This window comes from Oncorhynchus tshawytscha, linkage group LG24 (genome assembly GCF_018296145.1).
Source record: "Oncorhynchus tshawytscha isolate Ot180627B linkage group LG24, Otsh_v2.0, whole genome shotgun sequence".
Taxonomy (NCBI): Eukaryota; Metazoa; Chordata; class Actinopteri; order Salmoniformes; family Salmonidae; genus Oncorhynchus; species Oncorhynchus tshawytscha.
In genome coordinates this window covers 4,196,389-4,208,448 of record NC_056452.1, presented here as the reverse complement: position 1 = coordinate 4,208,448, position 12,060 = coordinate 4,196,389, and the positions used below count along the sequence as shown (strand labels likewise).

The 12,060-nt window shown below is 45.2% G+C and overlaps 1 protein-coding gene across 3 annotated transcripts in view; it reads left to right on the top strand.

The window, feature by feature from the left end:
• si:ch211-180a12.2 overlaps positions 1-12,060 on the top strand; it is a 72,384-nt gene that overhangs the window by 9,815 nt on the left and 50,509 nt on the right. For all 3 annotated transcript variants that reach the window (XM_024387095.1, XM_024387094.1, XM_024387093.1), the window contains exons 2-3: positions 2,329-2,640; positions 2,997-3,299. In XM_024387095.1, the coding sequence (XP_024242863.1) occupies positions 2,329-2,640; positions 2,997-3,299 (615 nt within the window). The remainder of the gene's footprint in view (positions 1-2,328; positions 2,641-2,996; positions 3,300-12,060) is intronic.

Below are 12,060 nucleotides of genomic sequence, written 5' to 3'. Positions count from 1 at the left end.
TAATGTAAGTTGTTGTAAGTTTTTATCTTTGTGGTTTGTGTTTCTCTTGATTGCTTGACAATGGCTGTTATATGTATTTCTCAAGAAATTCCACTCGTGGAACAAGCAACAGTCAGGAATGTAGTTTGCCATAGGATATATACATCTGATACCATTCTGCAGGTTAACGTTTTTCATCATGAATCTTGTTCTGGAAGCAGCTCTGCAGAGTGGTCAGTAGCTGGCACAGCCACAAAGTCATGAAATATCATTTTAAATCTAACTCTAACCTTAATCCTAACCTTAATTACACTGCTAACCCTAATGCCTAACCCTGAATTAAAACATTTAAAAGTATTACAATCTCGCCAATTTTTACTTTGCAGCTGGCCTATCTCAGGGGAAATCACTCAGTTCTGCCGCCAGGACAAGATTCATGACAATAAACGTCAACCTGCTACCATTCTTACGTTGCGGTTTGAATGTCTGACTATGAAAAGCCAACTGACACTGAATCTTGAAGCGTTGAAGTGTTGCACCCTCTATAGCCATCATGGATATTATTTGACACTGCTGGTAATCTACTAGGCAGCAAGTAGCGTAGTGGTTAGAGTGTTGGACTAGTAACTGAAAGGTTGCAATATCAAATCCCTGAGCTGACAAGGTAAATATCTGTTGTTCTGCCCCTGAACAAGGCAGTTAGCCCACTGCTCTTAGGCTGTCATTGAAAACAAGAATGTGTTCTTAACTGACTTGCCTGGTAAAAAATTGAAATCTATGAACATTTGAATGTCTTGAAAAATGATTTGGCCACATGTAGTCTTAAATCTATACCTGGTACAGACAGAAAAGGACCGGCCACCCCTTGGAGCCTGATTCTTCTTAGGTTCTTGCCTTTTAGGGAGTTTTCCCTAGCCACTGTGCTCTGCATTGATTGAGCTTTGGGGTTTTAGGCTGTGAATCTGTAAAACACTTTGTGACAACTGCTGATGTATAAAGGGCTTTATAAAATACATCTGATTGATTTATTGATTGATTGTGGTCTGCTGGGATAAGTAAATCTGCTCTAAACTCACTGAATTAACTCATGTTTCATCAACTGAGCTTTCAGTGAGTTGACCAAGATGTATATGTAGCTATTGATCTTACAGGTTATGTTGAACTTTTACATAACTTCATAATTAAGACGTTGCTGATACTCAGAGATGGTAATATCTCTATTTCTAGTATTTCTATTATGGTTGTATTTCTATGTATTTGACATATGTATTTCAATTACTTTTGAGTATTTGGTCATTTGTATTTGAAACATCTAAAAAAACATGTAATTGTAGTAAGATACTTCAGGGAATGGTATTTTGCATTTTCAAATCACTAAAAATACTTTTCTACCATTGTTTATAGCACTTCAAAATGTTGTGGCCCCCGTCATGCCAAATTTGTTGCATTGGTATCAGAAGTCTGATGGCACTATCGTGTGAGGCCATGAGAGGTGTTGATGGATGAGTGGAGGTCCTTGAAATAAAGTTGTATGCACAGGGATGCACTTCCAGAGTGAGGATAATGGGGTGAATTTAGACCAAAAGTGGGAACTGAACTCAACTTTGAAAGCAAACACACACAATGTTATTGCCACACAATCACTACACTCACTTTCATTCGGGTAATGAGTGCCATGCCTCTCATTTCTTTCAAACCGCTTTCTACCTGCACCTCTGATATCTCATTTCTGACACCAGTGCAGTGAATTTGGACTTAAAGGGTGCCACAAAGCTCTGAAGATTAACACGCCATGAACTGTGCCAATTAACTGGACTTTTGGTACTGCTCATAGCGTGTTAGCCAAGGGTCGCAAGGTTATTTATAACTCATTTAAAGCTGAAATCCGTCAAGTGGGAAACACCGCCACTGTTCGACCCAGCACCTTTGTTATTGTTTAAGTTTTATTGATGAAACAGAGGAGAGGAGTGTCCAGCAGCATGGTAAAAATAATTGTAGTACATATTCTGGTGTTCTATCGCACGTGCAATGATGTCTGAGGGGGAAAAAACAGTTTTTGTTGTTTGAAGTAACTTGTTTTTTTTGTTGTAATATCCCAAAAGGGCATTTTTCCCCCTTTACAGATTAGAAAATACAAAATACATTTATTTGAATTGCATAATTTTTTCGGCACCAGTATTTTGTATTTTACTTTGGTACGTTAGTCTTAAACGAGTTTTGTAACTAGATACATTTTGATGTAACTTCATCCATCTCTGATGATACTTTTGTTTGTCAATAAGGACAAAACCTTTATGAACATGTATATAGACCACTGATATTTTCAATTTTTTTCACTCTTTCTTTCAGTCTCCCCAACTGAAGTTTGGGTCCGGCCACATACGTCTGCCCTTCTACCCTGTTCTATCTCAGTCCCTCCTGTAGGCGACTCTCTCCTGGGGATCAGTTGGACCTTCAACGGATCCCATATAGCCTCCTTCGGGACGACAGACGACAACCATGTCGACAAAGGCTTTAGTTGGGACACCAGTTTATTTGTCAATGGGACCTTCTCTCTGACTGTGCTTAATGCCACTCTTGACCAACAGGGCGTGTATGAGTGTCAAGTCAGATACAACGTCTCCGAGCTACACTCCAGCAATGTTACATTGGACATCAAAGGTAAGTCTTTCGTAGTCCTTTCAGTTTTAAATTAGGTCTAAGGCCCTGCTCAAATACCTCTCTTCCACACTTCCGTGATGTATTGAATGATCTAACATGTTTGGATAGGTAAAAACATGAGGTCCTCTTCACAGCTTTCACCAATCCAATAACATTCACTAAAGGGAGAAAGGAAAGGATGCCATGAAGTAGTTTCTAATTTGTAGTTGTTCCCTCATGTGACATTCATGTATCCAGTTCTCTCAGATAAGTAAGGGCAACAGGAAGTTAAGTTAAAAAAACATTGGACACAACTGGTCATGTGAATCTGAATGCTTCACCATGAAACAAATAAATGAATCTCTCTCATTTCTTAGTTCCACCCACTCTCTCCATTCCCTCCACGATGGTGGTACTGGATGTGAAGAGTGAGCTTCAGTGTATTGCAGAGGGTTTTAGCCCTCCACTCGTCTACTTCTCCTGGACCAGAGCTGGGGAGGTAGTCCAGCTAGAGCAAGCGGTCACAGCGGTCGACCACACCCCAGAAGGGACCTACTGGGCGGTCAACGTCTTGAAATTTATCCCTTTGGTGGACGACCAGAATGTGATCTATGGCTGTGTGGTCACTCACGCCGCCCTGGACAAACTGCTGAGCTTAGAGTTTCAACTCAGCTTCGTCTGTAAGTGTCAACTTTTTCAATTAATTACTCTCATTTGATTAATACAATACATGGTTATCAACATGATACATGTCAAGAGACCATTTTCAGATTTTTTATATGGTATAGAAGTTCATTGAAAAATATAGGATGTTTTTGTATGCTATTTTAATACATGAGAATTAACCAATGATATCAGGCCACACCCGGCCGTGAACACAGACACCTGTGTGTGTCTTTTGACACTATATAAATTAGTTATCCTTCAGTGTTTGTCATTATACCCTGATGAAGACAACTTGTCTGTCGAAAGGTTGGACATAAATATTGTTGCATCTGAGCTCCTAGAGTGTGCGGCTCTCCTTTATTTTTTAAGTGTTCCACTCCGCTAGCCAGCACCTCACTTGAATACTGTAGGTGTGCGTTTCTTTCGCCTCTAGATTATAGAAGTTCATTGAACATTAACAATTTGTCATTTAGAATTCTCACTATCCATTTCCATCCGCAGTTTGTGAGTAAAGTCATACCATATATAAAAAATGTATGACAGCTATGATGGGAACAGAACATTTCTGTGCAATTTTATAAATGCCGACAGATCATTTGTTCGTTTGACATGGTGGGATCTTTTTGTGCCAGTAAAGTTAATCATGCGAGAAATTTGTGGAAATGCCTTTATGCGCAAATATTGATATAACCATATTGAAGTAAGTCACGAGATGATATGGTTTGTGGTCCTCCCACTACAAGTTCGGAAACCATGCAATTTAAATTAGGCTACAGATAAAATACGTGATGAATTTCACAGGGTGGTGAAAGTGCATGGTATGAGCTGCTGACACAATAAATACTTGACTGCAGTTTTGACAAATAAAAACACCATTCCCACTTATTCATAATCCCATTATGTAGACTAGCCTAACCACACAGCCTACAAGCACTGTATCTGAGAGCTGTATGCCTAGAGCGCAAGTGCCAAGACCAGAGTAGGGCCATTTGATATTTAACGCAACAGTTTGACAAAACTAATCGGTAGAGTTGAAAAGGCACTGGAAACACAATGAACATTAGATTTTAGTCGGTACATGAAAACTTAAGTGAATTGTGTGCACTATCACCACACTGCTTTTTATCTGCAACAAGTCAGTTTGATGGAAAAATCTGCATATTTTCTTTATGCTTACTTGAATAGAGTCGCATAAAAATGTTGCCAATTAGATGGAAACCTAGCTACTAACCAGGTTTCCAGCCAACCTTTGTGACTTAAGTAAATGTCAGATAAAATGGAAACAGAAAACATTTCGGTAAACTTTCCAAATGTTAAGAAACAAAATACACTACACAAGGTTAGATATTCTTGTGTCTGTAAAATTAATTATGTGAGAAAACATTTAGGCGGAAACACTTATAACCAAATATTGATATAATATTGCTAGTAGAGGGGCAGGCAAAACGACAGGTCAAGGGCAGGCAGAGGTCAGTAATCCAGATAGGGTGCAAAAGGTTCAGAATGGCAGGCAGTCTCAGGGTCAGAGCAGGCAGGGGTGAATAATCCAGTGTGGTGTGGCAAGGTACAGAACAGCAGACAGGCAAACAGAACGGGTCTAAAAACACTGGGGATAATGGGGAAGATTGGTGACACTTGGAGGGTGGAGACAAGCACAAAGACAGGTGACACAGATCAGGGTGTGACAGTACCTCCTCCCCCAAGGGTGCCACCTGGCATCCTCCCTGGGCACCTACCTGATTGAGTGGGGTGTCGGCATTGGAAATAAAGTATGGCTTGGGTCCAGGATGTCCCTAGCGGGGACCCAGCACCTCTCCTCTGGGCCATAACCCTCCCAGTAAACTAGGTACTGGAACCCCGTGCCCTGAGGTCGAACCTTCAGGAGACCTCACCATGTAAGCCGGTTGGCCGTCGATGAGACGGGGGAGAGGGATGGGTCTGGAAACAGGAGACAGAGGGCTGTGGGACATTCTGGAAACATGAAAAGTGAGATATATATGGAAGGTACGAGGCAACAGAAGATGAACACCAGACGGGTTAATGATCTTTTGAGATTTGGATGGGTCAATAAACCGGGGGGTTGCAGGATTCCACCAGGAGGGGAAGATCCCGAGTGGACAGCCATACCTTCTGCCCCTGACGATACCGGGGCACTGGGGTCAATCCGCTTGTCATCAATATCTGGAGGTGGTTTTGAGAAGGGCCAACCAGGCTCTCGTCCAGGTATGACAGCAGAGGACAAACATCTGGCCCGAACGTATGCTGACATCTTCCTCCTGCTCAGGGAAGAGCAGGGGCTGATACCCCAGGGAACACTCAAAGGGCGATAGACCCGTGGCAGAGCAAGGAAGGGTGTTGTGGGCGTATTCAACACTAGTTGCTGGCTCCAGGTGGTCGTAGAGTCGTCTCCGGGTCTTGGTTGACTCGGGCTGACTGGCCGTTGGACTGGGAGTGAAACCCGGAAGACTGGCTGGCCGATGATCCAATGAGTGTACAGACCACCTTCCAGAACCGGGACGAGAACTGAGGACCACTGTCGGAGACCATGTCCATGGATCCGGAAGACGTGCTGGCAGAGGAATGTGGGCGGCTTTGGAAAACCGATCACTATGGTCAGAATGGCGGTGTTGCCATCGAACGGGGGGGGCATCAAATGGGGGGGACCCATGACAATGTGAGACCAGGGACGGTGAGGGACAGGCAGAGGTTGAAGCAGAGCTTGCCGAAGAGTCTTGTTCTGTGGACAGATCGTACATGCGGCGACGAACACGGAGATGCCAGGAACCATGGTAGGTCACCAAAAGTATTGTTGCATAAAGGCCATGGTCCACCAGGAGCCCGGGAGGCAGGCAAGCCTGGAGAGTGGGCCCACTCCAGGACCAAGGAGCGGACCGCATCAGGAAGGAACATCTGAGGCACTTGGCGGTGCTTGGCGGTGAAGATATGTCAGATTCTTGTGGGCAGTCCACACAATGAACGGATGTTCCGCCCCCTCCAACCAGTGCCTCCATGCCAACGCCATCTTCATAGTGAGAAGCTCACAATTCCCCACATCATAGTTCCTCTCTTTGGCATTGAGGCGGTGGGAGAAGACGTAGGAATGCAACTTGAGATCCAGGCCAGAACGCTGGGACAGGACAGCCGTCACCCGAAACAATCGGCCTCAACCATGGACTGGCAGGTCAGGATGAACCAAGATGGGAGCTGTGGTGAAGCGGTGTTTGAGATCCCGGAATGCACGGTCAGCAGCTGAGGACCAAGTGAACGGAACCTTGGGAGAGGTGAGTGCAGACAGGCGGGAAGCCAGGGTGCTGTGCCCCGGATAAAAGATGGCGAATCCCAGGAAACATTGCAGTTGCACCCTGGATGGTAGGCTGGGGCCAATCCACCACCGATCCAGGAACCATCTGTACACTCCATGCAACAATGATGTAACCCAGAAAGGGGATGGTGGAGCACTAGAATTCGCACTTCCCTGCTTTCTCCAGGAGGTGTTGGAGCACGTGTTCTTTGGCGAAGCGGGAGAACACGAGGATGTCATCAAGGTAGACAAAGACTAACCGGTTCAACATGTCCCGGATAGCATCATTAACCAGAGCCTGGAACAGAGGCGTTGGTAAGGCCAAATGGTATGACCAGATACTCGTAGTGACAGCGATGAAGGCAGTTTTCCACTCGTCCCCTTCCCGTAGCCGTACCAGGTGGTAGGGCATTCTGTAGGTCCAGCTTGGAGAACACTGGAGCGACTCGAAGTCCGGGGAGATAAGGGTTAGGGGGTAGCGGTTCTTCACCGTTTTGTTGAGACCTTGGGCACAGGGTTTTGTCCTTCTCCACAAAGAAGAACACTGCGTTGGCAGGGGAAGGCAGAAGGATGGAGGAACACTGCAGCTAAGGAGTCCTCAATGTAGATTGCCATAACCTTGGTCTCCGGACCTGACAGAGTACAGTAGTCCCCGGGGCGGAGTGGTGCCTGGGAGAAGGTCTATCCCGCAGTCATAGGGTCAGTGCGCCATAAGCGAAGTAGCCTGGGCCTTACTGAAGACCTCCCGGCGGTCCTGGTACACTCAGGAATGGCAACTTCCGAGCCCCCAGGAAGACGTCCTGGGGCAGGTTGTGCTGACTTCAGGCAATGGGCCCCAGCCCATGATGGCACCAGAAGAGCTGGAGCCAAGAGAATCCCAATACCACGGGAACCTGAGGAAATGTAACTTGTTATGGCTGCAATCCCGTTAACGGGATAATTGTCATCAACAACCGCTGATGCACAGCCAGCCAGTTTTTTTTTGCCTGGATAATACTCACCAGTCTAGCTTCCCTGTCCCATCCATCGCTGCCCCCTGGACACTGTGATCACTTGGCTACATAGCTGATGCCTGCTGGACTGTCCATTAATCACAGTACTCCATTCTGTTTGTTTATGTTTTATCTGTCGGCCCCAGCCGCACTCAGGCTCTGTGTGTAGTTAATCTGACCCTCTCTGTCTAGTCAACGCCATTTTACCTGCTGTTGTTGTGCTAGCTGATTAGCTGTTGTTGTCTCACCTACTGTTTTAGCTAGCTCTCCCAATCAACACCTGTGATTACCGTATGCCTCGCTGTATGTCTCTCTCAAATGTCAATATGCCTTGTATACTGTTGTTCAGGTTAGTTATCATTGTTTTAGTTTACAATGGAGCCCCTAGTTCCACTCTTCATACCCCTGATACCTCCTTTGTCCCACCTCCCACACATGCGGTGACCTCACCCATTACAACCAGCATGTCCAGAGATGCAACCTCTCTTATCATCACCCAGTGCCTGGGCTTACCTCCGCTGTACCCACACCCCACCATACCCCTGTCTGCGCATTATGCCCTGAATATATTCTACCATGCCCAGAAATCTGCTCCTTTTATTCTTTGTCCCCAACGCTCTAGGCGACCAGTTTTGATAGCCTTTAGCCGCACCCTCATACTACTCCTCCTCTGTTCCGCGGGGGATGTGGAGGTAAACCCAGGCCCTGCATGTCCCCAGGCACCCTCAGTTGTTGACTTCTGTGTTCGAAAAAGCCTTGGTTTCATGCATGTCAACATCAGAAGCCTCCTCCCTAAGTTTGTTTTACTCACTGCTTTAGCACACTCTGCTAACCCTGATGTCCTTGCCGTGTCTGAATCCTGTCTCAGGAAGGCCACCAAAAATTCTGAGATTTCCATACCCAACTATAACATTTTCCGTCAAGATAGAACTGCCAAAGGGGGAGGAGTTGCAGTCTACTGCAGAGATATCCTGCAAAGTAATGTCATACTTTCCAGGTCCATACCCAAACAGTTCGAACTACTAATTTTAAAAATGACTTTCTCCAGAAATAAGTCTCTCACTGTTGCCGCCTGCTACCGACCCCCCTCAGCTCCCAGCTGTGCCCTGGACACCATTTGTGAATTAATCTCCCCCCCATCTAGCTTCAGAGTTTGTTCTGTTAGGTGACCTAAACTGGGATATGCTTAACACCCCGGCAGTCCTACAATCTAAGCTAGATGCCCTCAATCTCACACAAATCATCAAGGAACCCACCAGGTACAACCCTAAATCTGTAAACATGGGCACCCTCATAGACGTCATCCTGACCAACTGGCCCTCAAAATACACCTCCGCTGTCTTCAACCAGGATCTCAGCGATCACTGCCTCAGTGCCTGTATTCGCTACGGATCCGCAGTCAAACGACTACCCCTCATCACTGTCAAACCCTCCCTAAAACACTTCTGTGAGCAGGCCTTTCTAATCGACCTGGCCCGGGTATCCTGGAAGGATATTGACCTCATCCCATCAGTTGAGGATGCCTGGTCATTCATTAAAAGTAACTTCCTCACCATTTTAGATAAGCATGCTCCGTTCAAAAAATGCAGAACTAAGAACAGATATAGCCCTTGGTTCACTCCAGACCTGACTGCCCTCGACCAGCACAAAAACATCCTGTGGCAGACTGCAATAGCATCGAATAGTCCCCGCGGTATGCAACCCCCCCCAGATAGCAGATGTTCTGAAAGAGCTTGTACCTGGACCCGTACAAATCAGCTGGGCTTGACAATCTGGACCCTCTATTTCTGAAACTATCCGCCGCCATTGTCACAACCCCTATTACCAGCCTGTTCAACCTCTCTTTCATATCGTCTGAGATCCCCAAGGATTGGAAAGCTGCCGCAGTCATCCCCCTCTTCAAAGGGGGAGACACCCTGGACCCAAACTGTTACAGACCTATATCCATCCTGCCCTGCCTATCTAAGATCTTCGAAAGCCAAGTCAACAAACAGGTCACTGACCATCTCGAATCCCACCGTACCTTCTCCGCTGTGCAATCTGGTTTCCGAGCCGGTCACGGGTGTACCTCAGCCACGCTCAAGCTACTAAACGATATAATTACCGCCATCAATAAAAGACAGTACTGTGCAGCCGTCTTCATCGACCTTGCCAAGGCTTTCGACTCTGTCAATCACCATATTCTTATCGGCAGACTCAGTAGCCTCGGTTTTTCTGATGACTGCCTTGCCTGGTTCACCAACTACTTTGCAGACAGAGTTCAGTGTGTCAAATCGGAGGGCATGCTGTCCGGTCCTCTGGCAGTCTCTATGGGGGTGCCACAGGGTTCAATTCTCGGGCCGACTCTTTTCTCTGTATATATCAATGATGTTGCTCTTGCTGCGGGCGATTCCCTGATCCACCTCTAGGCAGACGACACCATTCTGTATACTTCCGGCCCGTCCTTGGACCTGTGCTATCTAACCTCCAAACGAGCTTCAATGCCATACAACACTACTTCCGTGGCCTCCAACTGCTCTTAAACGCTAGTAAAACCAAATGCATGCTTTTCAACCGTTCGCTGCCTGCACCGCACACCCGACTAGCAGCACCACCCTGGATGGTTCCGACCTAGAATATGTGGACATCTATAAGTACCTAGGTGTCTGGCTAGACTGTAAACTCTCCTTCCAGACTCACATCAAACATCTCCAATCTAAAATCAAATCTAGAGTCAGCTTTCTATTCCGCAACAAATCCTCCTTCACTCACGCTGCCAGGCTTACCCTAGTAAAACTGACTATCCTACCGATCCTCGACTTCGGCGATGTCATCTACAAAATAGCTTCCAACACTCTACTCAGCAAACTGGATGCAGTTTATCACAGTGCCATCCGTTTTGTTACTAAAGCACCTTATACCACCCACCACTGCGACCTGTATGCTCTAGTCGGCTGGCCCTCGCTACATATTCGTCGCCAGGCTCCAGGTCATCTACAAGTCCATGCTAGGTAAAGCTCCGCCTTATCTCAGTTCACTGGTCACGATGGCAACACCCACCCGTAGCACGCGCTCCAGCAGGTGTATCTCACTGATCATCCCTAAAGCCAACACCTCATTTGGCCGCCTTTCGTTCCAGTTCTCTGCTGCCTGTGACTGGAACGAATTGCAAAAATCGCTGAAGTTGGAGACTTTTATCTCCCTCACCAATTTCAAACATCTGCTATCTGAGCAGCTAACCGATCGCTGCAGCTGTACATAGTCTATCGGTAAATAGCCCACCCAATTTTACCTACCTCATCCCCATACTGTTTTTATTTATTTACTTTTCTGCTCTTTTGCACACCAATATCTCTACCTGTACATGACCATCTGATCATTTATCACACCAGTGTTAATCTGCAAAATTGTAATTATTCGCCTACCTCCTCATGCCTTTTGCACACAATGTATATAGACTCTTTTTTCTACTGTGTTATTGACTTGTTAATTGTTTACTCCATGTGTAACTCTGTGTTGTCTGTTCACACTGCTATGCTTTATCTTGGCCAGGTCGCAGTTGCAAATGAGAACTTGTTCTCAACTAGCCCACCTGGTTAAATAAAAAAAAAACATATAAAAAATACCGGCCAGATTGCTGCCTTTTTGAACGCCAATTACTCATGAAACGAAGCAAGGAGTGTGCAAAACTGTCATCAAAAGGCAAAGGGTGGCTATTTGAAGAATCTCCAATATAAAATATATTTTGATTTGTTTAACACTTCTTATGGTTAGTTTATAATACGGTTTTAAATACCTCTATGGACTGTAAAGGAAATCACAATACAAACTATCACCCTCATGCACTTAAGGAAATCAGGAAAGTCATGGATATGTTGGAACTAGTGGATATATGGAGGCTTAAATTTCCTGATGTCACGTCTACTCCCGCTCGACGTCGCCAGTTTACTAATCACTGGCTCTGACAACCATTACACACACATATTTAAAATAAAAAAATTGCATAGCGCCACATTCAAACAATATTACTAAAAATATTTATATTGATGAAATCACAAGTGCAATATAGGAAAACACAGTTTAGCCTTTTGTTAATCCACCTGTCGTGTCGGATTTTGAAATTATGCTTTACAGCGAAAGCAATACAAGCGTTTGTGCAAGTTCACCGATCGCTCGTCAAAACATTATGTACACTTACAATCAAGTAGCTTGGTCACGAAAATCAGAAAATCAATCAAATTAATGGTTTACCTTTGATCTTCGGATGTTTTCACTCACGAGACTCCCAGTTACACAATAAATGTTCCTTTTGTTCCATAAAGATTATTTTTATATCCAAAATGCTTCCTTTTGTTTGGCGCGTTATGTTCAGAAATCCACAGGAAAGAGCAGTCACGACAAGTTGTTTCCGTAATATCCACAGAAACATGTCAAACGTTTTTTATAATCAATCCTCAGGTTGTTTTTAAAATATATAATCAATAATATATCAACCACAACTGT